The sequence below is a fragment of the Ornithorhynchus anatinus genome, chromosome 7 (genome assembly GCF_004115215.2).
Source record: "Ornithorhynchus anatinus isolate Pmale09 chromosome 7, mOrnAna1.pri.v4, whole genome shotgun sequence".
In the NCBI taxonomy this organism is placed as follows: Eukaryota; Metazoa; Chordata; class Mammalia; order Monotremata; family Ornithorhynchidae; genus Ornithorhynchus; species Ornithorhynchus anatinus.
In genome coordinates this window covers 61,685,826-61,712,504 of record NC_041734.1, presented here as the reverse complement: position 1 = coordinate 61,712,504, position 26,679 = coordinate 61,685,826, and the positions used below count along the sequence as shown (strand labels likewise).

The 26,679-nt window shown below is 51.2% G+C and overlaps 1 protein-coding gene across 2 annotated transcripts in view; it reads right to left on the bottom strand.

Annotated features, from left to right (window-relative positions):
* CDK18 (cyclin dependent kinase 18) overlaps positions 1 to 26,679 on the bottom strand; it is a 42,333-nt gene that overhangs the window by 6,850 nt on the left and 8,804 nt on the right. For both annotated transcript variants that reach the window (XM_029069254.2, XM_029069253.2), the window contains exons 2-9: positions 11,215 to 11,254; positions 10,670 to 10,856; positions 7,894 to 8,042; positions 4,361 to 4,486; positions 2,915 to 2,971; positions 1,362 to 1,476; positions 1,074 to 1,168; positions 120 to 182 (exon numbers count right to left, since the gene is read on the bottom strand). In XM_029069254.2, the coding sequence (XP_028925087.1) occupies positions 120 to 182; positions 1,074 to 1,168; positions 1,362 to 1,476; positions 2,915 to 2,971; positions 4,361 to 4,486; positions 7,894 to 8,042; positions 10,670 to 10,793 (729 nt within the window). In that variant the 5' untranslated portion in view covers positions 10,794 to 10,856; positions 11,215 to 11,254. The remainder of the gene's footprint in view (positions 1 to 119; positions 183 to 1,073; positions 1,169 to 1,361; positions 1,477 to 2,914; positions 2,972 to 4,360; positions 4,487 to 7,893; positions 8,043 to 10,669; positions 10,857 to 11,214; positions 11,255 to 26,679) is intronic.

Below are 26,679 nucleotides of genomic sequence, written 5' to 3'. Positions count from 1 at the left end.
CTATGGTGGGCCTGAGTGGAGCTCACCCCTGCACTCTCTCCCCAACTTTTACACATACACACTCGCGTGGGCGCAGTCCTGGTACTGCCTGGATTGTCCGTGCCGCTTGGGTCGCTCACCTTGACGTTGTGCATGCTCATCAGATTCCCACAGCTGTCCAGGTACTGCTTCAGGTCGCTGTCCTGGAACACGGTAGCCAGCTCAGCCCGGCCCAGGGCTGCCACCTGGGGCTTGGGACTGGGGGCAAGGGGCAGAGACCCTGGGGAGGGCCAGGGTTGGCGGGGGAGGGTGGGGGGAAGGGCGGGCCAGGTCTGGAAGGAGGAATCGATCGGCTCTGCCGCACCCTCTTTCCTTTTTCTTTTTAAAGAATTTCTTAAGTGCTTTCTTTGTGCCGTGGCCTGTACTAAATAATAATGTTGGTATTTGTTAAGCGCTTACTATGTGCAGAGCACTGTTCTAAGCGCTGGGGTAGATACAGGGTAATCAGGTTGTCCCACGTGAGGCTCACAGTTAATCCCCATTTTACAGATGAGGTAACTGAGGCACAGAGACGTTAAGTGACTTGCCCACAGTCACTTAGCTGACAAGTGGCAGAGGCGGGATTCGAACCCATGACCTCGGACTCCCAAGCCCGAGCTCTTTCCACTGAGCCACGCTGCTTCTCTAAACGTTGGGGTAAATAATACAGAATAATGAGGTCGTTCACTGTCCCTATCCCATATGAGGCTCACAGTCTAGATGGGTGGGAGCACAAGTATTGAATCCCCACTTTACAGGCGAGGAATCTGAGGCCCAGGGAAGTTAAGTGACTTGCCCAAGGTCACACATCAGGCCAGTGGTAGGGCCGGGAATAGAACTCGGGTCTTCTGACTCCCAGGCCCGTGTTCATTCCACCAGGCCACACTGCTCCTCTCCTACCCTAGCCAGCTGCTCCTCAACCCTCAGGATGGAGAGCTGAGGATCTCCTGGCCTCTCTCTACTTGATGCGAGGGGTGGTCTGGCTTGAAGCGAAGGGACGGGGGTGGGCTGGCTGGCTCCTGGGCCCTTTCCCCCCAGCCCCGCTCCCCCCTCACCAGATATTCAAAGACGAGGGTGAGGGATCGCTCCGTGTGGATCAGATCGTGGAGGGTGACGATGTTCGCGTGCTTCAAGTTCTTCAGCAGGGACACTGAGGAAGGGGCCGCTGGGTCAGTGGGGGGGGCGGCTGCCAAAGGCCTCCACCAATCCATCCCATCCCAACGCCCCACTCCAACCCTGGCTTCCCCACGACCGCCCCGGCCGGATGGAGGGGAGGAAGGTCACAGGTCCTGACGGCCCCACGGATGGGGATGGGGGAGGAGGGGGTTGGGGGGGCCGTGTACCCTCTCGGATGGCGGTGCAGGGCGCCCCCTCCTCATGCTCCAACCGGATCTCCTTCAGCGCCACCAGGTTCTCGGTCAGCTTGCTGCGCCCTTTGAAGACAGTGGCATAGGTGCCCTGGAACGAGAGCCCCAGTCCCAACCGCCCCCACCAGGCAGGGTTCAAGTCTTGTTCTTCCCACTTGACGGCCTCTGTCTGGCTCCCACCGGCTCCCGGACTCCACGTCCACCCACCCCCCCATCCTGGGTTGTGGGAATGAAACCTGCAGGGTGGGAAGGGGCCCGAAGGGCTGAAGGGGGGATGCCCTGAGTTCTTTTTTAAGAATAGAGATCTTGGGGAGAGGGAGGTAGGAAGGTAGAGAAACACTGACCCCATAAAAAGCCTACCCCAAGGAGGGGCAGGATGAACTGGCTAGATCAGTGTCCCCTCCAGACTATCCAACTGGCACTGCTCAACCAGGACCATCGCTTCCCTCTAATTCCAATTAATTAATTCATTAATCACAAAATTGTATTTACTGAGTGCTTATTAGGTGCAGAGCACTATACTAAGCACTTGGGAGAGTGCATTGCAACAGAGTTGGTAGACACTATCCCTACTCTTAAGGAGGGTATGAGAAGCAGCATGGTGTATTGGATAGAGCCCGGACCTAGGAGTCAGGTCATGGGTTCTAATTCTGGCTCTGCCACTTGTCTGTTGCCTGACTTTGGACAAGTCACTTCACTTCTCTGGGCCTCGTCTACCTCATCTGTAAAATGGGGATTGAGACTATGAGCCCCACCTGGGACAGGGACTGTGTCCAACCCGATCTGCTTGTATCCACCCCAGCGCTTAGTACGGTGCCTGGCACATAGTAAGCTCTTAACAATACCACATTCATCATCATCATCAAGGAGCTTATGGAGTCTAGTTGGGGAAATAGACATTAAAATATATTATGGATAGGGGAAGTAGCAGAATATAAGCCTATGTCCATAAATGCAGTGGGGTGAGTATCAAAGTGCTTAGAGAGTAAAAGACTCAAGTGCATGGGGGATGCAGTACGAAAGGAATATATGGGGCTGTAAGCTCATAATAGGCAGGGAACGTGTCTATCAACTCTTTTTTTTTATCATTACTATTATTATTATGTCATCTGTTAAGCACTTACTATGTGCCAAGCACTGTTCTAAGCACTGGGGTAGATGCAAGATCATCAGGTGCCACACGGGGCTCACAGTCTCAATCCCCATTTTCCAGATGAGGTAAATGAGGCCCAGAGAAGTGAAGTACTTGCCCGAGGTCACCCAGCAGACAAGTGGCAGAGGTGGGATTAGAATCCGTGATCTCTGACTCCCAACCCCATGCTCTAGCCACCGGGCCCCGTCGCTTCTGTACAACTCTGTTGGATTGTACTCTCCCAGGTGCTTAGACGCAATAAGCACACACAGATAATTATTTGATCGAGCAGGGAGATGAGCAATTGGCCAGGGAGGGCTTCCCGGAGGCGATGCGATTTTAGTAGGGCTTCGAAGACGGCAAGACTTCCTTCCCTCAGGAGCCCACGGACTCTTACCTCCCCTAGTTTGTCCAGTTTCACGTACGTTTCCAGTTTTCCAAAGCCAATATCTGACTGGGGAGGAGAGAAATAGAAAAGGGGTGTGGAGGGAGGGAGGGGGGAAGAGAGGGAGGAAAGAAAGACCCGTCAACAAGCCGGCCTTCCAACCAGGAGAGCTCTCTGGTTCTAACTGCTGCTGACAGGAGGACCTGCCGGGTCCCAAGCTCCCGGGCTAAGGGTGGACGGGGCGGGGAGTGGGTAGAGCTGGAAATGGGCGGAGCTAGGAGTGGGCAGGGCTGGGAGTGGGAGGAGTTTGGAGTGGATGGGACTGGGAATGGGTGTGGCTAGGAGTGGACGTGGATGGGAGTGGGCAGGGCTGGGAGTGGATGGGAATGGGTGTGGCTAGGAGTGGACGTGGCTGGGAGTGGGTGGGGCTGGGAGTGGGCAGAGCTAGGAGTGGGTGTGGCTGGGGGTGGGCCGATCTGGGAGTGGATGGGACTGGAAAGGGCGTGGCTAGGATTGGGCCTGCCCAGGAGTGGGCGGAGCTGGGAATGGATGGGACCGGGAATGGGCATGGCTAGGATTTGGGCATGGCTTGTGGTGGACGTGACTGGTAGTGGGTGGACCTAGGAGTGGGTGGGACTGGGAATGGGTGTGGTTGGGTGTGGGTGGGGCTGGGAGTGGGTGGGGTTTGTGGTGGGTGGAGTTCGAAGTGGGTGGGGCTGGGAGTGGGCAGGGCTGAGTGGATGGGGCTGGGAATGGGTGGAGCCAGGAGTGGGCAGAGATAGAAATGGGCCTGGCTAGGACCGGGCGTGGGTGGAGCTAGGAGTGGGCGTGGCTTCGAGTGGGCGTGGCTGGGAGGGGGCCGGGAGCATGCAGGGGGTGGGGCTGGAGGCTGGTGGGAACCCTGCTGAGAGTGGGCAGGGCTGAGAACAGGAAATAATAATAATAATGATGACTGTATTTGTTAAGCGCTTACTATGAGCATAGCACTGTTCTAAGCGCTGGGGGGATACAAGGTGATCAGGATGTCCCACATGGGGCCTCACAGTCTTCATCCCCGATTTACAGATGAGGGATCTGAGGTACGGAGAAGTGAAGTGACTTGGCCAAAGTCACCCAGCTGACAAGCGGCAGAGTCGGCATTAGAACCCACGACTTCTGACTCCCAAGTCCGGCCTCTTTCCACTGAGCCACGTTGATTAAGGGGTATGGGTGGGGCCGAAAGTAGGTAGGGGTGGGGCTGAGGACAGGTAGGGCTGCTGTCTTTCCCCCCATTTCCCACCAGCTCTCCCCCATTGCCCAGGGCCTCGGTCCTGTAGTCCAGGGCACTGGGGCCTAGGTCCCGGGAAGGAGATCGGGTGAATTTTGGAGGCGTTCCTCCACGGGACGGGAAGAGATATTCCCCAGGCGGGAGCGGCCCGGCCCTCGGCAGCAGCGGTGGGATACTCGGGGGACACTCACCAGGGATGCCCGGCGAGACATCCGGCTCAGAGGCTTCAGCAGCTCTGGATTCTCCAGCTGCAGCTTCTGCAGGAACTCCTGGGGCAGACGGATGTCTGCGGGCAGGGACAGTCGCTTGCTCAGGTCCTGGGAGGGGCAGTCGATCGGTGCCGATAATTAATTTATTATTGTTGTTGTACTTAAGCGCTCACTACGTGATCATCAGTGGTGTAGATACGATTGAATCGTGTTGGACATGATCCCTGGCCCACAAGGGGCTCACACTCTAAGTAGGCGGGAGTAGGATTTATTTCCCATTTTACAGAGGAGGTAACTGAGGCACAGAGAAGATGAGTGACTTGCCCAAATCCACACAGCAGACATATGCCAGAGCTGGGATTAGAACGCAGGTCTTCTGACTCCCAGCCTGTGCTCTTTCCACTAGAGCACACTGGTATTTATTGAGCGCTTACTGTGTGCAGAGCACTGTACTAGGTGCAAGGGAGAGTACAATAACAATACAGTTGTCATAGGAGAGTGGATTTGGGGCGGGGGGGCTCATGACTCTACACATAGTAGGCACTCAGTAAATAAATACCCAGAGGACTCTGGGACTCAACAGGTCCTCACCTTTTTCCTCCGCCCCAGGACACTCATTGCCCCACTGCGAGACTGCCCACACAAACACTTATACGCTCACTTGGGAGAGTTGCTTCACACAAATACATGCTTCAATTGCACCTGCACAAATCAACATCTTTCCTCTATATATACGAATAATAAAAATAATGATGGTACTTGTTAAGCGCTTACTACGTGCCAGGCACTGTTCTAAGCACTGGGGTAGATTCTAGCTAATCAGGTTGGACACAGTCCCGGTCCCACATGGGGTTCACAATCTTAATTCCCATTTTTCAGATGAGATAACTGAGGCACAGAGAAGTGAAGTGACTTGCCCAAGGTCACAAAGCAGACAAGGGGCAGAGCAGGGATTAGAACCCAGGTCCTTCTCTCTCTGTGCTCTAGCCATTAGGCCATGCTGCTTCCCACATACATCCACACAAGGACAGAGAGGCATCGCCACCAGTCTCCTGGCAGGGATGAGGGTTGAGCCTCAGTCCTGAAACATCACTTTAATAATATCTGTGGTATTGGTTAAGCACTTTTTATGTTCCAAGCACTGTACTAAGTGCTGGGGTACATGCAAGATCATCAGATTCCACATGGGGCTGGCTCGCAGTGTAAGCAGGAGGGAGAACAGGTGTTGAATCCCCAGTTTGCAGATGAGGGAACTAAAGCAAAGAGAAGGTAAGTGACTTGCCCAAGGTCTCAGCAGGTTAAGTGGCAGAGCCAGAATTAGAACCCGGGTCCTCTGATTCCCATGCCATTTTTTATTTTTTGATAGTATTTGTTAAGCACTTCCTCTGAGACTGGCATTATTCTGAGTGCTGGGGTAGATACAAGCTAATCAGGTTGGACAGAATCCGTGTCCCACGTGGAACTCACAGTCTTAATCCCCATTTTACAGGTGAGGTAACTGAGGCACAGGGAAGTGAAGTGACTTGCCCAAAGTCACACAGCAAATGGCAGGGCTGGGATTATAATTGTGGCATTTGTTAAGCGCATACTATGTGCCAAGCACTGTTCTAAGTGCTGGGATAGATACAGAATAATCAGGTTGTCCCACGTGGAGCTCACACTTTTAATCCTCATTTTATAGATGAGGTAACTGAGGCCCAGGGAAGTTAAGTGACTTGCCTGAGGTCACACAGCAGACAAATGATGGAGCCGGGATTAGAACCCAGAAGCTCTGACTCCCAGGCCCATGCACTTTCCACCAGATCACACTACTTCCCCACTCTAGTGCAGGTAGTTTGCGAACACCACCTGCCCTCTCCCATCCCTGCCGGTCACACGCCCGTCGGGGCAGGGAGTGCAATAAGTGAGTAGGTGGGGAGGGTTGTAGCATGTGGGAAGCAGCGTGGCTCAGCGGAAAGAACCCGGGCTTGGGAGTCAGAGATCATGGGTTCAAATCCCGGCTCTGCCACTTGTCAGCTGTGTGACTGTGGGCAAGTCACTTAACTTCTCTGGGCCTCAGTTACCTCATCTGTAAAATGGGGATGAAAACTGTGAGCCTCACGTGGGACAATCTGATTACCCTGTATTAACCCCAGCGCTTAGAACAGTGCTCTGCATATAGTAAGCGCTTAACAAATACCAACACTATTATTATTATGTGGCATGGGGCATATAAAGGTTTTCCAAGGCGGTACCCATTTGGGGCTGAAGCGACTACAGCCTGGCCCCCATGCAGCATGGCTCAGTGGAAAGAGCCCGGGCTTGGGAGTCAGAGGTCATGGGTTTGAATCCCAGCTCTGCCACTGGCAGCTGTGTGACTGTGGGCAAGTCACTTCACTTCTCTGGGCCTCAGTGACCTCATCTGTAAAATGGGGATGAAGACTGTGAGCCTCACGTGGGACAACCTGATCAACCTGTATCTACCCCAGCGCTTAGAACAGTGCTCTGCACATAGTAAGTGCTTAAGAAACACCAACATTATTATTATTATACCGGCAAGCGGTTGGCTTAATGGTCACTCAGGCCTTTACTGCCCACACTAGCCAGCTGGTTTTCAGCTCTCCTGCTGGGCCCCACCATCTTGCCAACCTCTCAGCATGGTTCTCTGGTCAGAAGCCAACAAGGGTAAAGACCAAGCCCCAAACAGGCAGACTTCCAGAGTAGTGATGGAAACCCCCTATACATCAAGACAACTGAGAAGGCACACAGAGGGCACACGGCAATTCACTAGTGCACATATATGCCCGCATAAATAATAATAATATTTATGGTATTTGTGAAGCGCTTACTATGTTCATTTATTCAGTTGTATTTATCAAATGCTTACTGTGTGCAGAGCACTGTACTACTACTACTAATAATAATTATGGTATTTATTAAGCGCTTACTATGTGCCGAGCACTGTTCTAAGCGCTGGGGTGGACACAAGGTAGTCAGGTTGTCCCACATGGGGCTCACAGTTTTAATCCCCATTTCACAGATGAGGGAACTGAGGCACAGAGAAGTTAAGCAACTTGCCCAAGGTCACACAGCAGACAAGTGGCAGAATCAAGATTAGAGCCCATGTCCTCTGACTCCCAAGCCCGTGCTCTTTCCACTAAGCCACGCTGCTTCCCGGCACTTGGGAAAGTACAGTACAATAATAAACAGTGCCATTCCCTGTCCACAATGAGTTTACAGCCTGGAGGCATTGTTCTAAGCGCTGGGGTAGATACAAGATAATCAGGATGGACACACTCCCTCTTCCACACAGGGTTCACATTCTTAATCCCTATTTTACAGATGAGGGAACTGAGGCACAGAGAAGTGAAGTGACTTGCCCAAGGTCACACAGCAGATGAGTGGCAGAACCGGGATTAGAAAACCATGATCTTCTGACTCCCAGGCCTGTGCTCTATCCACTAGGCCATGCTGCTTCACATCCCGGGACACTGTCCCACTCCCAGATTCCCAAAGCCTCAGGAAAAATCACTTACTTCCATGGAGAAACGGCGTTGCTGGTGGTTGCGGAAGTACACGGCCTTGGGGGACCGGCTCCCGCCCCCCTCGGCCGGGGAAGTGGCACTAGGCTCTGGTGGGAAGTCTCCGCCAAGGCGGCCGAGCTGGAGGTGCCCTGGGCCGAGGTCTGAGAGGGAAGACAGGGTCAGTCAATCCATCCCTCAATCCATGGCATTTATTGAGCATTTACTGATGCAGAGAACTGTACTGAGCGCCTGAGAGCAGTCAACAGCTACTCCCCATTCTTTCGCCTCATCCCCCTCCCTGGCAGGAAGGGAGGGATGGAGCGGTGCACTCCTCAGGGTTCCTCCCCACTTCCTGAGGGAACAAAAGCTCTGCCCAAGGTCCAGTGAGCTGGCGAAGCAGCTGGAAAGAGGAGAGGACCAGGCAGGGCTGCGGAGGAGAAGGCTCTTCCACTCAGCATGGAGAGAAAAGAGAGGGAAGAAAGGAAACCTGGAGATCGGGGCATAGCTAGGAGATATTGGGGGGCGTCGTGTGTATGTGTACACTTTCATCAGGGACCTTGACATTGTTCTTGTCTGTCCGTCTCCCCCGATTAGACTGTAAGCCCGTCAAACGGCAGGGACTGTCTCTATCTGTTGCCGACTTGTTCATCCCAAGCGCTTAGTACAGTGCTCTGCGCATAGTAAGCGCTCAGTAAATACTATTGAATGAACCTTCTATGTAGGTGCATAATGTAGGGACGGGTGGGAGTTTGCCGTGAGAGTGTTAGTGTTTGTGCTTTCATCAAGGATGGTCTGTATGTGTGCCCAGAGTGTGTATTTACACACTTTCATCAAGGACTGTCTATATGCGTGTACAATGCAGGAATGGGTAGGGGTGTGCCCTGAGGGTGTGTGTATATATATATATATATGTGTTTGTGTTTTCCATCAAAGATTCATTCATTCATTCAATAGTATTTATTGAGCGCTTACTATGTGCAGAGCACTGTACTGAGCGCTTGGAATGGACAAATCGGTAACAGATAGAGACAGTCCCTGCCCTTTGACGGGCTGACAGTCTAATCGGGGGAGACGGACAGACAAGAACAATAGCAATAAATAGAATCGAGGGGATGAACATCTCATTAAAACAATAGCAAATAAACAGAATCAAGGCGATGTACATTTCATTAACAAAATGATTAGGGTAATGAAAATATATACAGTTGAGCGGACGAGTACAGTGCTGAGGGGATGGGAAGGGAGAGGGGGAGGAGCAGAGTGAAAGGGGGAAGAGTGTTTAGCTGCGGAGAGGTGAAAGGGGGGGTAGAGGGAGCAGAGGGAAAAGGGGAGCTCAGTCTGGGAAGGCCTCTTGGAGGAGGTGAGCTTTAAGTAGGATTTTGAAGAGGGGAAGAGAATTAGTTTGGCGGAGGTGAGGAGGGAGGGCATTCTGGGACCACGGAAGGACGTGGCCCAGGGGTCGATGGCGGGATAGGCGAGAATAGGGTACGGTGAGGAGGTGGGCGGCAGAGGAGCGGAGCGTGCGGGGTGGGCAGTGGAAAGAGATAAGGGAGGAGAGGTAGGAGGGGGAAAGGTGATGGAGAGCCTTGAAGCCTAGGGTGAGAAGTTTTTGTTTAGTGCGGAGGTTGATAGGCAACGACTGGAGGTTTTTAAGATGGTTTGTAAGTGTGCCCAGAGTGTGTGTGTGTGTGCATGCGGGTGTGTGTACGTAAGTACGCTAGTGTACGTAAGCTGGTCTGTACGAATGCATGATGCAACAGGACTTCGGTAGGGACAATGGTCCAGCACCGGTCTTTTAAGCCAAACATTAATCCACAGGTGAGTTTCATCGGCAGCTTGGCGAACGTTCGTTTTATCTAGCTAGAGATTCTAGTCACCGCCCGCCATCCTGAGTGGGCAGTGAAGAGCTAGAGGGCAGGGCCAACCTCAACAGAACAGGACACTGGGATGCCTGTTGTGTCTGGGTGGCCATGTTTGTGGAAGTAAGCACTTGGGTCCTGGGGCGTCTCTTCTAATGGAGTCCAGATTCCTTGGGCCTGATGCCTCCCTACTCCCAGCCCTGCCCCACCACTTTCATGTACGTCACACGTCCACCGAGCACCCAACAAACCATGCAGAGCTCTGGTTTCCCTCCAGCCTGGCCCAACTGGCTTTGATCTCCCAAAAGGATGGGGGAGGAGGAGGGGAAGGAGGCCAGGGGAGAGTGGAGCAGGAGCAGGTAGGAGGGGGTCTACCCTGCTCCTCCCCCTAACTCTCTCCAGGACTCAAGCCCTCCCAACATTGAAGTCTCCCCCAATTCATGGAAGCTGGCGGGACCGAGAGGAGTAGAGGCTTGCCCTCTCTCCCCAAGGCCCCTTCTGTGAATTCCATTATTGTCAGAGAGCCTGGGAGAGAGGAGGGGAGGGGAGGAGGTGAAGAAGAGAGGCCTGACTTAGAAGAGGATGAACACAGTGGCAGAGCTGGCATGGGACCCAGGAATTCTCAGTTCCCAGGGCTCCCTCCCCCTGAGCTGCCTCGGGCACAGTCAGTCCTGGCCCAGGGAAGAGAGTGGGTGGGCAGAAGCTCGGAGGAGGGGTAGGACCGGAGGCCCAGCGGAGCAAGCCCAGGACCGGCAGGGCAGCTTGGGACCCATCTGCCTTTGGAACTGGTCAAAGCGGGGGAAGGGTGAGCGTCTTCTTGGTGTGAGATTCCCCACCTCAGCACTCCCTCTTCCCTCATGGAAACCTAAGTCCAGGCTAGGGAAAGAGAGGTGCACTGTGGAGATGCCGTCTGCCCGCGTTGCTCTTACCCTCATTTCGCCGGTTGTTGATCTGGTTGATCTGCTCGGCGAACTCAGTCAGGGACTCCTCGATGGTCTCCGTTCGGGGCACCGACAGGGAGAAGCGGCGCTTAAAGTTTTTCATCTTGTTCATTGTTGGGGAAGGAGGGGGGTGTCCTGGGATGGATCCGGGCCCGGACAACGAAGCCTACAGGGGCTGGAGGGAGGGGGAGAGGAGCAGAGTGAGAGAAACAGAGTGAGAGTCAGTCAATCGTATTGAGTGCTGACTGTGTGCAGAGCACTGTACTAATCACTTGGAAGAGTACAGTATAACAATAAACAGACACATTCCCTGCCCACAGTGAGTTTACAGTTTAGGGAGAGAGAGTGGGAGAGCGAGTGTGTGGCTGTGTGTGTGCTATGTGTGTGCATGCCTGAGTGTAGTGGAAACAGGAAAACCAGGACCGTCAGCCTCCATTCTGTCCTGGATTTCCCTTCCCCATTCATGTACCCTGGGAGAGGGCTGAGGGTGTTGAGGCGGAGACAGACAACTCAAGCCAGTTCACCTCTCTTACCTGGTGAGATACAGGAGGGCTGAGAAGGAGATTGAGGCAGCTGCAGGAAGAGGGAAAAGGGGATCATGTCAGGAGCCTCTCCATGTTGCACCCAGACTCCCCCCCGTGAGGCAGCAGATTTGAAGAACCAACTCTTGGCCTTCTGTGACCCGTTGCTCTCCTCAGGTTTTTCTGACTTCAAAACCCAGAGCCCCTCGGTCCTTTGTGGAGGCGATCTCCCCTCCCGCTACCCACCGCCCCGCCCCAAAAGCACCTTTCTTTTCCCACCTTCCTCCTCTCCTGCCCTGCCCCACCCTCACAGCTCCACCTTGACCCCCAATCCCACTGCTAGGACCCCATCGACTCCCCTCCTGCTCCCCCATCCCAGCTCTCCCTCAGACTCTGCCCACTCCAAAGCCAGGGGAGTGGAGGGACAGGTTAGAACGGAAGCAGCAGCACTCCTGGGTCAGCCCACTGGTCCACCCAACCTGGGGTTCTGCTTCCAAAGGTGGCAGCAGGACCTTGGGAGGCTGTGATGGCTGAAGTTTCGCTAATGGTTAAGGATGGGCCTTAGAACATTTCCCCCTGTGCTGACCAGAACTGCATGCCCCGTTCCAGGTGTGGTCATGCCAGGCACTTGTGCAGTGTTAAAACCTAACTTGTTTTGCCTTGAATCCCTCTCCTGAGACTGGCCAGGATTCTCCTGGCCTCTCAGAGCTGCACTTGGGCTGATTTACAAGAACAAGCAACAACTCCTCCAAGATATTTTCAGCATCGCGGGTTAATAGCTCAGAGTGCCCGCCACCCACCAGATGAAGTTTGGAGTTTATTTATCCATCATCCATCATCATCAGTGGTTTTCACTGAGCTCTTACTGTGTGCAGAGCACTGTACTAAGCACTTGGGAGAGTACAATATGACAGAGTTGGCAGACATGCTCCCTGCCCACGAGTTTATAGTCTAGAATGGGAGACAGACAGTATAAATAATTTATAATATATGTTATATTATACCCCAGGTATGTTAGTTTTTAGGTCATGTTAAAACTTTGCAGCCTCTCTTCAGCTCCTTGAGGTTCTCCCACAACTCATTCCTACCCCAATTATGCCTTCTTTTCCCCAGCTTCTTCTCCTTTCTATGTCTTCTCTGCATTTGGATCTGTGACCTTTGGACATTTAATATCTGCCCCACCCTCAACCCCACAGCACCTATGTACATATATTAAATTATATTTTCAGGTACCTCATCTGTAAAATGGGGATTAAGCGTGTGAGCCCCATGTGGGGAAGGGACTGTGTCCAAACTGATTGACTTGTATCTATTCCAGCACTTACAACAGAGCTTGGCACATAGTAAGCACTAAACGAGTACCATTACTATTATTATTAAATTTCCATTTTTATTGTTATATAGAGAAGCAGCATGGCCTAGTGGAGAGAGCAGAGGCCTGGGAGTCAGAGGACCTGGGTTCTAATTCCGGCTCTGCCAATTGCTTGCTATGCGACCTTGGGCAAGTCACTTCACTCTCTGTTTCCTCAACTGTAAAATAGGGATTAAACACTTGTTTTCCCTCCTACTTAGACTGTAAGCCCCATGAGGGACTGTGTCCGACCTAATTAACATGTACCTTCCCTAGCACTTAAAATAGTTTTCGACACACAGTAAGCACTAAAATACCACAACAAAAATGAGTCTCATTGATAATTACTGAATGCCAGCTAGTGCTACTGCTAATAATAGCGTTTGTTACATGCTTACTATGCATCAAGCATTGTGCAAAGCACTGGATACTATCAGATCAGTCACAGTCCCTGTTCCACAGCGGTTTCACAGTCGAAGAGGGAGGGAAAACAGGTATTTCAACTCCATTGTGCAGATGAGGAAACTGAGGCACAGTGAAGTAACACATCTTGCCCAAGACCATACAGCAGACCAGTGGCTGAGCCGGGATTAGAACTCAGGTCCTCTGATTCCCAGGCCTGTGCTCTTTCATTCATTCATTCATTCACTCAATAGTATTTATTGAGCGCTTACTATGTGCAGAGCACTGTACTAAGCGCTGGGAGTGTACAATTCGGCAACAGATAGAGACAATCCCTGCCCAATAACGGGCTCACAGTCTAAGCAGGGGAGACAGACAGCAGAGCAAAACAGAACAAACGTGACTTCTCTATATCGATTAGACTGCAAGCCCGTCAAAGGGCAGGGACTGTCTCTATCTGTTACCGATTTGTACATTCCAAGCGCTTAGTGCAGTGCTGTGCACATAGTAAGCACTCAATAAATACTATTGAATGAATGAATGAATATCCACTGGGTGCAGAGCATTCTACAGGGGTGCTTGGTGAATTTACAAGAATAAAAGCACCACCTGGGCTCTTGTGAACCTTATAATCGAAAAGATCCAGGCACCTATTCCTGAGAATTACACTATTTACATTTCCCTAGATAGAAAAGTGGTCTGTCCCTCTCCTCTTTCTCAGCCACGTCCCAGAGCCCCTCTCCCCTTAGGAGAGGGTCACCTATTTGGCGATGTTTCCCACAAAAGAGAAGGCTCCTATCATCGCCTCCCTCTGTAGGTAAGGCCTCTTCCAGATTGATGCTCTCAGCCCTGCTATCCGCCTGCATTTTATCACCATGGTAACCGGGTCACTCCTGCATCCTCCGGGTTTAAGGGATTGTGGGTCAGTTAATATGCCCACTCTGCTTTGCGATCAGGTTCCACTGTCCTCACACCCCTCTCCCCGGCTTGGTGTGGCTCTGCTCCTTTGCCGCCTCCAAACCCGGCTCTCTGTCTCCCTGAAGCCGAACTCTGAAAAATTACGCGAAATAACCAAAAGATGGTGGTGGCCGGGATTCCAGACATCTACTCCCCTGGAGTCTCGGTGAGAGACGAGAGGAAAAGGGCTTCAGGGTGAGCTCAGACGTGGGTCCCACCCCGCCTGGCTCGCTCCCACTTGCAGTGAGCTCTCAGCTATTCCACCAGCAAAAGGCAGGATGCCAAGTGGCGATGCCAGTGTCTCTGTGGCCCTCTGGCTCCTCTCTCCCACGCAGGTATATGCCTACAGGCATCTTCACTCTCGAGAAAGAGGTGGCGGCAATCACCAGCCCCTCTTCACTGGTGGGGAAAACTGAAGCTGGAGAAAGGGTCAGCACTCAGCCACCCGAGGGGGTCAGAGCTAGAGGCAGGAGAGAGCCAGGGTTGGAAGTCTATGGAAAATAACCAAGGAAAATATTGCTCCTTTGCAAGCCAAGGAGCTGGAAATCCAACCCCCTCCCTGCCCCATAAGGGTTTTAAAGGGAGCGATTCCAATGCATAAAATTCTCTGGTCGTTGCCACCTCCTGCTGTCCAAGCTGTAAAAAGGTGCTAAATATAACCGGGAGGGAGGAAGGGTAAAAATAGACAAGTGGAGTAGCAGGGCTATTGTTAGGTACCCAAACCCAGGTTGGCTGAATTTCCTTTACGAGTCCCCAGGTGGGGCAGGTCACTCCCCACTCTAAAACCAAAGGCTGGGGGCGGCAGGGGAAGGACCCCATAAAGCTGTCAGTGACTGGTATTTATGGGGTTTGGGGTTCTCCATTTGCCCTTCAGTAATTCACCGGGAGCCGTCGTAAATCACCAGCCCGGTCTCCGGGAAGGGCCGGGTCAGAGGAGGGGTGGCAGGCAGGCCGAGGAGCCTGAAGCTGGCCAGGAACTCTGAGAAGAGGCGGTGGCTTGAGGTTCCTGTCTGATTCTGAGAAATTCAAAGGCAAACGAGGAGATCCCGCTCCTGTCTCAGCCTTGCCCTCCCCTAAGTCTGATAGCCACTCTCTAATAATAATAATGGTATTTGTTAAGCCCATACTTTGTGCCAGGCACTGTACTAAGCACTGGGGTGGATACAAGCAAATCGAGTTGGACACAGTCCCTGTCCCATGTGGGGCTCACAGTCTCAATCCCCATTTTAAAGATGAGGTATCTGAGGCACAGAAAGGTGAAGTGACTTGACCAAGGTCACCCAGCAGACAAGTGGCAGAGCAGGGATTAGAACCCAGGTCCTTCTTACTCCCAGGCCCTGCTCTATTCACTACACCATGTTGCTTATAATAATAATAATGATGATGATGGCAATTTTTAAGGGATTATTATGTGTCAGGCACTGTTCTAAGCGCTGGGGTAGACACAAGCTAATCTGGTTGAGTACAGTCTCTGCCCTACATGGGGCTCACGGTCTTAATCTCCATTTTACAGATGAGGGAACTGAGGCACAGAGAACTGAAGCGACTTGCCCGAGGTCACACAGCAGACAAGTGGCAGAGCCAGGATTAGGACCCAGGCCCTTCCGACTCGCAGGCTCACGCTCTGTCCACTAGGCCATGTTGCTTCTCTCTAGAGTGTGGATGGGCAGGAGTGAGGGGGGACTAGGGTTTTTGGAGCTGAGAGGGAGCTGGGGTGAGATCCCATCTATGAGGGGCAAGCAGACAATGGGGCAGGGAGAGGGGAAGCAGTGGCAAGCGAGGTCACTATATGAGGAACTCAAGAAGCCGAGCCGATTGGGCACCAGCTGGTTTTCAACTCCCCAAAGGCCCAAGTGGCAGAGGGAATGGAGCAGCAGGAGGGAATGGAGCTTCATCCCATTAAGGGACCCGGAACCCCAAAGTGGGTAACCAGGGAGGTGACCCTGTCCACAAAATGGATGCCCCCCGAACCTCCCTCTCCCTATAGAAGAAGATCTGAGGGTGGAGCATGCCTAGTGGATAGAACAGGGGCCTGGGAGTCAGAAGGACTTGAGTTCTAATCCCAGCTCTGCCAGTTGTCTGCTGTTGTCAAGTCACCTCACTTCTCTGTGCCTCAGTTACCTCATCTGTAAATGGGGATGAAGACTGTGAGCTCCATTTGGGACATGACCTGTATCCAACCTGGTTAGCTTGTATCTACCAGTGCTTAGTACAGTTCCTGGCACATAGTAAGTGCTTAACAAATGCCACAAAAAAACCCGGGGGATTTACTAGGGTGTGCCTGGGCAGTCTGGTCATCAGAAGGCTGTGAATAGCTCACTGTCATCTGCCAGCAGCCCCCCACACAAGACGCCTTCTGTCAAGGCGCCCTCGAGAGAACCAACTTCCCAGGTTGGAGGGACGTAGGGGTGGAGGGAGGGGAGGAAGGAGGTCTGGTCACTTGGAGGCAGGGACAGGAGCGGCAGTGTGAGCCAACCTCCTGCCCAGGGCCGGACACAGCATCGCCTTTGTCCCCAGAGCCTGGAGGAGCCGTCTGGGCCCAGCACCATAGAGGAAGAGGCTTCTCCTGACTGGTGCCAGGATGGGGAGAGGAGTTCACGGCCCAGCTGATCCTAGGCCTGGAGTGAAGCAGTGGAGGGGAAGTGGGGGAAGAGGATGGTCCTCCCCAAGCAATTAAAGAGTTAAAGCAGGACTGTATACTTGACCTAAGTTTCTCCAGCACCAGCAGCAGAATGAGGATGGCTGTAAGAAGGATTCCTGAGCCCATTTCTCCCAAATAATAATAATAGTAGTGGTATTTGTTAAGTGCTTATTATATGTCAAGCCCTGGGGTAAACACAAGATTATCAGGTTAGACACAGCTCCTGTCCCAAATGAGGCTCACAATCTTAATGGGAGGAAGAACAGGCATTTCATCCCCATTTTACAGATGAGGACACTGAGGTACAGAGAAGCGAAGTGACTTCGCCAAGTTCACCGACAGACAAATGACAGAGTCAGGATTAGAACTCAGGTCCCCTAATTCTACTTATGGAACTTAAGTGCTTCCAAGAGCTGGGGTAAATACAAGTTAATCAGGTTGGACACAGTCCCTGTAACACAAAGGGACTCAGGGTCTAAGTAGGAGGGAGTAGGATTTAATTCCCATTTTACAGATGAGGAAATTGAGGGACAGATGATTTACTCAAGGTCACACAGAAGACACCTGGCAGAGTCAGGATTAGAACCCAGGTCCTCTGACTCCCAGCCTGCACTCCTTCCACTAAGGTCATGCTACTTCCCCTCCACCAACATAACAGAGTGGTCTCTTCTCTGGAGGGTAAGCTCCTTTTGGGCAGGAAACGGGTCACTTCCTTATCCTGTATTTCCCAGGTGACTGGTACAAGGCACTGCCCAAGTGGGCGCTCAATAAATACAACCACTAAAATACTCTTAGCTCTCTCCTCCGCCTCCCCCAAGCCCATTCCCAGTTCAGCCCCAGCGTATTTACTCCTGCCCACCATTGGCAAGGTTTGGGAAAGTAATCTCCAGAGCGTGTCCTTAAAATGTGTAGATTGCCATCATGATCAGTCAATCCATGATATTTATTGAGCGCTTACTGTGCACATAGCACTGTACTAGGTGCTTGGGAGAGTACAGTACAACAGAGTTGTTAAACACGTTCCCTGACCACAAGGAGCTTACAGTCTAGAACTACAAGACCAGGGTTTCCTGGAACCATCAAGATCCAACTTTGTAATTGCAAGGGAGTCTCTTCATATCTGCCAAACTACCTCTCTTCCCCTCTTCAAAGCCCTACTGAGAGCTCACCTCCTCCAGGAGGCCCTCCCAGACTGAGCCCACTCCCTCCCTCTGCTCTTCCCCCTTCCCATCCCCACAGCACTTGTGCATATTTGTGTATATTATTTATTACTCTATTTATTTTGTTAATGATATGTCTATATCTATGATTCTATTTATCTTGACTATAGTGACGCCAGACTACTTGTTTTGTTTTGTCGTCTGTCTCCCCTGTTTAGACTGTGAGCCAGTTGTTGGGCAGGGAGTGTCTCTATCTGTTGCCGCATTGTACATTCCGAGCGCTTAGTATAGTGCTCTGCAAATAGTAAGTGCTCAATAAATACTATTGAATGAAAGTCGGTGGTGGGGAGGGCGCATCTTGGAGCCGCCCGGGGGCATTCTCCCAGGCAGAGAAGGGCTAAGTGCAGTTGGGACAGTGAACTGGTCGGATGGAAGGGACCGGTTTGGGGGATCAGAAACTACCAGTCAGGCCTCTCCTGCTGCTTCTAGAGAGGAGCCACAAAACAGGGCCCAGCTCCCATCTGGCGAGGTTTGGAGGAGATCTCCATCTCAGGCCCACAGGAAACCTTCTTTGGGCAAAGCCCCCCACCCTCGCCTAGTACCTCTGAAGAGAGTCATCCCACCCAGCTCCATGCCTGTTCTTCCGGCCTCATCTTTCTCAGGCACTGCCAGGGCGGCCCAGCTGCCAGCCTGAGCCTGGGCACTTCCTCCTGGTGCTGGAGGGTGGGAGGAGCTGGATGGAGGCATGCAAAGCCTTGCATGTGCGCACGTGTGTGCATACAGACACATATACAAAAGCACACGGAGAGAGTCATGACCCCCACCCTTACCACAGCCTCTCCTTGAAGGAGAAGTCCCAGGAATCCCATCAGGCAGTAGCTGACCCCAATACCCTTTCCTCCCCCTAAGACAGGACACGTCCACTCTCTCCCCATCCTTCATCGCACCCCATTCCCCTGAGCTTCCTCTCACCTTCTTTCCCCATCTAAAGCAGCTGTGGACTGGGATTGGGTCTCTTAACCCTACTGTATTGTACTCCCTCAAGTGATTAGTAAAGTGCTCTCTGCACCCAGTAAGCCCTCAGGAAATACCATTGATTGATTGATTGATTGGGAGAGACCAAAGTGCCCTAGGCTCCTAGGCCCAGTCATTCCTGGCACTGCCAGTCGGGAAGAGCGGCAGAGAATGGGAGGCTCCCTGAGGTCCAGTTTCTGAGGTCATGGTACCACACCCGTGAGAGATCTGACTTCCCTTGCCTTGGAGCCTGGGAGAGCTCAGCCGTGCTAACATGGGAGGTTTCACAAACGATGTGTGTATATCTATAACTCTATTTATTTATATTGATGCCTGTTTACTTGTTTTGATGTCTGTCTTCCCCCTTCTAGACTGTAAGCCTGGTGTGGGCAGGGATTGTCTCTCTTTATTGCTGGACTGTACTTTCCAAGTGCTTAGTATAGTGCTTTGCACATGGTAAGTGCTCAATAAATACTACTGAATGAATGACTGAATGAATGAAATGCTTTGAGATTCCGAGATGGAAGCCTTGGGCAGGGATGCAGAGATCTGGGGCAAAGGGTGCCCCACGTCCTAAGTAAGGTGAGGGCAGAGGAATCACAAGGGAGGGAATAAACAAAGTAATCAGTCCAGCTCTGAGCAGGCCCTAGGCTTACCGGCCACAGAGCCGGGCTCTGGGCTCGCTGGCCACATGACCGGAATCTGGGCTCACTGGCTACAGGATCAGGCTCTGGGCTCGCTGGCCACCAGACTGGGCCTTGGATTTAACAGCTGCAGTAATGGGCCCTGGGCTCACTGGCCACAGGACCAGGGCCCTTACTCACTGGCCATGGGACCGGACTCTGGTTTCACCCAGCTACAGGACTGGACCCCAGGCTCACCGGCCCCAAGGCTGGGTCTTGGGAAGAGTCAGGAAAAGCAGAACTCCAAAGTTTGCCCCTGGGTCAAGACCCTAGGGATTCCCCAGTCATCAGGTAGCCCAGGGCGAGCCACATGCTGGAAAGCAGAACTGCCTGGGAACCCCGAGACCCCATCAGCCATCTCACCAGGCAGCACAGGCCCCAGCCAAGGGCTCTACCTGAGATGCTTTGGCTCATTCCATTCTCACTGGGTATCTGGTCCCCAGTTGAGCAGAAAGATCAGTCCAACTCATACTCAGGAATCTTTTCCCAAGCCACTGTTTTCCCTCAAAATAAGAAGTAGCGTGGCTTAGTGGATACAGCACAGGCCTGGAAGTCAGAAGAACCTGGATTCTAATTCTGGCACCGACATTTGTCTACTGTATGACCTTGGGCAAGTCACTTAACTTCTCTGGGCCTCAGCTACCTCATCTGCAGAATGGGGATTAAGACTGTGAGCCCTATGTTTCATATGGACTGTGTCCTATCTACCCCCGATCTTAGTAGAGTGCCTGGTATTCATTCAATCGTATTTACTGAGCTCTTACTGCATGCACAACACTGAATTACGTGCTTGGGAGAGTACACTATAACAATAAACAGACATCCTCCCTGCCCACTAAGCATGTAACAAATACCATAAAGACCAAAAGATAACTATTCTCCATGCCCAGAGGCAGGAGGATGGACAAGGCTACTTCCCCAGGACCTTCCCTGGGCTTCCTTCCATTCCAGGAGAGGAACTCAGTCTCCGGGCTGTGGACTCAGTCCTCTGAGCTGATAGAGCCCCTACTTAATCAACCTCCACTTCCCCACCATCTGGGATGGTTTTAGTAAAGTACATTACTTTTAAAATGCCATGAGTTAAACTCTTTAAGAGGCAGGTCCTCTGGAGGGGAAGAATTGGCCGTAGCTACCACTGAAAGCCGGAAGATTTCATTGATAACATCTCTTCTGTTCATCAGGGCAACTGCCCCTTTGGCAGCTCATCCAAAGGTTTCTTTCTTTTTTTCCAGAACTTCATGCCTGACTTTTGCTTCCTGCTTCGCTTCTCTCAGCGTGTTGGTGCCTGTGGGAGCTTCCTCACCCGCTCCAATCCAGAGCTGAGAGCTCTTTACGAGAGGCAGGCACAAGAAAACCAATAGACCAACCCCATTTTTTAAAAAATGATATTTGTAATGCACTTACTATGCACCAGACACTGTATTAAATGCTGGGGTAGATACGAGTTAATCAGGTTGGACACGGTCCATATCCCATGCGGGACTCACGGTCTTAATCCCCATTTCACAGATGAGGTAACTGAGGTACAGAGAAGTTAAGTGACTTGCCCAGAGTTATACAGCAGACAAGTGGCAGAGCCAGAGTTAGAACCCAGGTCCCCTGACTCCCAGGCGCTTACTCTATCTGCTATGGCCAAGCTGCTTCCCAAAAGCCCTCAGGGGCAACTGATTCCAAATAGGATGGGAGAGATTTAATCCTTCTGCTTCAAATAGAATACAGAGACACTCCTGGAAAGTGGAGACAAGTGTCAGAATTTAAAGCCGATTTCTTGCCCAGGCAAGCCGGTGGACCTGGCCCCTGCCCTTCCCGCCGGACCTGCCTGCCGCCTCTGGCGTTAGCCCTGTGCTGAACTCTAATGGCGGAAGGGAGCTCCAATCAGGAAAATCTCTAAAGCCCCCAGGACAGACACACCAAGAATGCCCAGGTTTGGGAATTAGACTTCTTTCAGGAATCAATCAATGATATTTATTGAGTGCTTAATATGTTCAGAACACTGTACTATGAGCTTGGGAGAGTACAATGAAACAGAATTAGCAGACACATTTCCTGCCCATAATGAGCTTACAGTGTGGAGGGGGAGACAGACGTTAATATGAATAAATAATTTATAATATATAATTGAAATTTTCAGGAATGGGAGGGAATCGGCTGCTCTTCCCAGTGGACCTTTAAGAGTGAGAGACATCCTCTTTCATACCCCAGCCAGATTGCTGTATCGACTTCCTCACTGGCCTCCTGCCTCCAGCCTCTCCTCTCTGCTGCCTGTTTTGCCCAGATCTCTCCATTCCTCTAGAGCCTTCAATGGTTACCCTTTCCTTCCCGAGTCAAGCAGAAACTCCAGACCATTTGCTTTAAGGGCACTCACTCAAAGCTCAGTGTGGGCAGGGAATGTGTCTAGAAGGGGAAACACACATTAAAATAAAATAAACTATTTATAATATATAACTTAAAGGCATGTACATAAGTGGGGTTGAAGATGGGGCTTCTAATATAAATTTTTCTCCACTTCCACCACTAATGTAACCTTTCCCTCCCACCCTGAACCTCTATGCTAGGTTTCAGGGAATGTGTCTGTTTATTGTAGTATTGTAGTCTCCCAAGTGCTTAGTACAGTGCTCTGGACACAGTAAACGCTCAATTAATACTATTGAATGATTCAATGAAATTCTGCCCTCGCCACACTCTCATATTCTTCCTCCCTCCCTTCCTCCCTCCCCCATACTATTTTTGCTGCCTTGACCTTATTTGGCATCTTTCTTAAGCATAAATAAACAAGAAACTGCAGAAGCCAACTAGTCTCTCTGGGACCCATGCTGCTCTGGTATCCACTAGCTGCCGGGCACTGTCTGAGTTTCCAACCTAGATCTTCAAGGCTGATCACCCTCGTCACTCTACGTGATGCATTTTTAGCCTTTGGACAGTTCAGACAGGTGTCAAGTGGATGCTGATGCAGGAGGGGCTGGGTCTCCATCTCCTGGACTTTCAAGAGTGAATAATATGAGGTTTCAGTTTTTGCAAAGTCACAGAGAAGACCCAAACTTGGGCCCAAGAAGAGAAGGTTCAAGAATCTGGGGCCCGGGAGAATTATTCAGCAGTTATCTCATCCAGCACCCTCCCCCCACCCCCCACCTCACCCCCTAGGCCTCTTTGAAGGATGCCTCTCAACTAGTCCAGATTGATGGGATTAGCATCCAGAATAAAAGTTCCTAAAAAGGAAGTTTTCCCCAAGTTCCCTCGGTCATCGGTCCTCAGGTTTATCCATTAAAAGATTTCCAATTGTCTACCCTAAATCCCTCCCACTTAATAATAATAATAGTATTTGTTAAGCACTTACTAGATGTCAAGCACTGTACTAAGGTCTGCTGGGGTGGATACAAACAAATCAGGCTGGACAGAGTCCCTGTCCCAGGTGGGGCTCACAATCTCAATCCCCATTTTACAGATGAGGTAACTGAGGCACAGACAAGTGAAGTGATTTGGCCAAGGTTACACAGCAGACATGTGGTGGAGCTGGGATTAGAACCCATGACCTTCTGGATCCCAGGCCCCTACTCTAACCACTATGCCATGCTGCTTTTCATGCTGCTCCCTACCATAGTCACTCACTTCTCTTTCTGCCTTGATGGAGCTGGGAAAACTTCAACTAACTGTATTTATCGAGCGCTCACTGTGTGCAGAGCACTGTACTTAGCCCTTGGGAGAGTACAATATAACAAAGTTGATGAACACTTGAACTCATCAATGGTATTTACTGAGCACTTACTTTGTGCAGAGCACTGTACTAAGCGCTTGGGGAGTGCAATGCAACAGAGTAGATAGACAAGTTCCCTGCCCACAGTCAGCTTACATTCTAGAGAAATAATCATCATACCCTGGAAAATGGTTTGTAGGTTCCTTTGTTAGGTTGAAACCATCCTAATTTCTTTACCCTCTCTTTCACAGATCCTATCCCTCAGGTCTTCCAGCCTCTTATTTCTCTACAACTCTAGGCGGGGTCTCACCGAGGCTGAGTAAATGCTAAATTCCTATTTACGCAACATTAGGAGGGTCTAGAAAATGTGAACTCCCTCCACCCATGGGCCTGCTTCCTAGCCTATTTAGGAGGAAGGGACCTAGGCAAGTGGTGGAGGGAGGATTAGAATCCAGGTCCTCTGACTCCCAGGCCTTTGCTCCTTCTACTAGGCCATGCTGTTTACCAGCATTTATGGAAAACCCCCACAGTGAGGAGACCCCGCGCAGTAGTACCCACCCCCAGCCCATCAAGGTGAGGGGTACGCACAGGAACTGCTGCTGGTGATGTTGTGGGGCCCTGTATCCAAACAGGGTAACAAAGGGGAACAGATGCTTCCTAATTCCTCAACTTTTTATCCAAAATGCATCGTGAAAACACAGGTTATAAGTTTATTTACTGAGCACTTGTGTGCATCATCATCATAATCAATGGTATTTATTGACCACTTACTCTATGCAGAGCACTTTACTAAGAGTTTGGGAGAGTACAATAACAATGAATCATATTTATTGAGTCTTTACTGTGCACAGAACACTGTACTAAGTGCCGGGGAGAGTTTAATACCACAGAGTTGGCAGACATGTTCCCTACTTGCAAAGAACTGACAGTTTAGCGGGCAGAACACTCCACTAAGTGCAGGGCGAATATTCTTTTTATTATTAGATTGTGAACCCCCTGAGAGACAAGGATCATGTCTAATTTCTGTGTATTCTTTCCCAGAGGTTAGTATAGTGCTCTGCATATAGTAAGTGCTCAGTAAACTACTTCTACTAGTCTTGCACCATGAGACAAACTCAGGACTCTCTGCCTATAAAAAAATACTTGCCCTAAAATAAGTCAAACACAGACTCATCCAGCAAGAAGTCTTATTTGGAAACTTCCCCAGGGAGGTTAAGTCACTTGTTCAAGGTTACATGGCATGTAGGCAGCAGATGAAGGAAAAAAGCCCAAAGTCCAGACCTCCCAGGCACCGCCTACTAGGCCACTTGCTTCTCTTTCTTTGTGGGACTGGGGTGGGGGGAGGGCCAGAGACTAAACCTTACCTTTGTTTAATTCCCCTTTGTTTCCTGAGGCTGCCTCTGAGTACGGGAATCGGCAGGGAGGCAGGGGGGTGAGGGTGTGTGGTTGTGGGAAAAGGCATTCAGGAAAAGAACACCGCTCCCTCCCGTTAACCTCCCCCTTCCACCTCTATGCCCAGCACAAGTACCCACCAGGGTGTCCACCCTGCTTTGGGGAGGAGCTTCAGTGGAATCTGGTACCTTGGCACCCAGCTCAACTCAAAGATGGGGCCAGCTCTTTCCTTTGAGACCAGGGTCGGGGGAGGGCTGGTGTGTGTGAGGGGGTGGGAGTTGTCCTATCATATGTCCAGTGGGGAGAGTTAGGCTCAGATGGTCCAGGAGTCCCCAGCCCTAGCCTCATCTCTGCTTTCTTCAGTCATGAGGCTGCCGGCCCTCCCCTCCTCAGAACCTGAGGGACCCAATCATTTGGTCAGATAGAGCTGCACAGGGACAGATGGAGAGCACAGCCAGCACTCTTCCTACACTTTGCCTTCCAGCGCCTTCAGGTCTCTGACCTTTCCCCCTGACTCCTGACCCATGGCAGTCCGCTTGCCCTGAAGGAGAGGGGCAGCTGACACCCCCCAACCTCAGCACTCAGGGCAAAATGTGGAGAATTCCTCACGTGGGGAACTGGAAGTGGGTGGGGGGAGGGCAAAGTACAGGAATTTCATGGAAAGGGGACTCTCCCAAGTGCTTAGTACAGTGCTCTGCACATACTAAGTGCTCAATAAATAATAATAATAATAATGGTTATTTGTTAAGTGCTTACTTTGTGCCAAGCACTGTTTTAAGCGCTGGGATAGACACAAGGTATTCAGATTGTCCTTTGTGGGGCTCACAGTCTTATCCCCATTTTACCGATGAGGTAACTGAGGCACAGAGAAGTTCAGTGACTTGCCCAAGGTCACACACCAGACAAGTGGCAGAGCCAGGATTAGAACCCGTGACCTTCTGACTCCCAGGCGCATGCTCTATACACTACTCCACGATTAAATGAGACATAGGCTGAAGCTTTCCCAGGGCTTGAAGCGACTGGCAAAACGTGGCCTGGAAGTTCAGAAAATTCTGGGGGAAGAATCAGGAGCCCCCCCAGTTCTTGCCCAGAAGCAGGAATGCCTCCAGATGAGACATTCCAGACTGTTGAGACTGTCAAACTCATCACACTAACCCAGGGTGCTCACCTAGATTCTCTGCCCCCCACCATCTCGTTGGCTAGAAAGAGATTTGTTTACAAACAGAGCAGAGGATCCTAAATTTCTCAGCCCAGGAGGCCTTCTGGAGCCAGCTCATCCATGCCTCAGCCGCTGGGCAGGCAGGCTGGTCCCTAACTAATCCAGCCAGGTGGAGCTCTCCCCTTTCGAATACGATCTTTGAGAATGGAGACACCAGAATCACAGCTCAAGCAAGTCAACTTGGTAACTGTTGGTAAAATCCTCCTCTTGTATAAATTCACTCTCTTGTGCTACGGCACATTTTAATTCAGATTAACAGCAGCCTGAACGAGTTCAATGTTGTCTGCTGTTCAAAGCTAAGCACACCCAGGCCCAGCTACAACTCAGAAGCCAGGTGGGGCTGGGGGTGGGGAGGCAGGGGGTGCAGCAATGAAGAAGATGGCATTCATTAAGTGCTTACTGTGTGTCAAGCACTGTTCTAAATGCTGGAGTGGGTAGAAGAGAGTCAGGTTGGACACAGTCCCTGTCCCACATGGAGCTCATAATCTTAATCCCCATTTTACAGATGAGGTAACTGAGGCACAGAGAAGTGAAGTGCTTGCCCAAGGCCACACAGAAGACAAGTGGCAGAGCTAGGGTTAGAACCTAGTTCCTTCTGACTTCTAGGCCTGTGCTCTATCCACTAGGCCATGCTGCTTCCCAGTAAGGGCTGGGACATATGAACTTGAGACCTCGTCCAGCTCCACGATGTTCCTTGGTCTCTGCCTCCACTTGCCTTCTTTTAACAGTGGCCATTGCAGATACTTCAGAAGTGGAAAAAAATTCCCAGAAGGCCTGGCTGGGCAGATGTGCTGGTCTCTGTTTTCCTGGAGAGACACCCGGCCTTCCGGACTGAGTCAGAACCCTTGCCAGGAGGTGATGAGAGGAGCTAGCTGAACTAAACTGTACCCTAATAATAATAATAATGATAATGATAATAGTATTTGTTAAACATTATGTGCCAAGCCCTGGGGGTAGATACAAGACA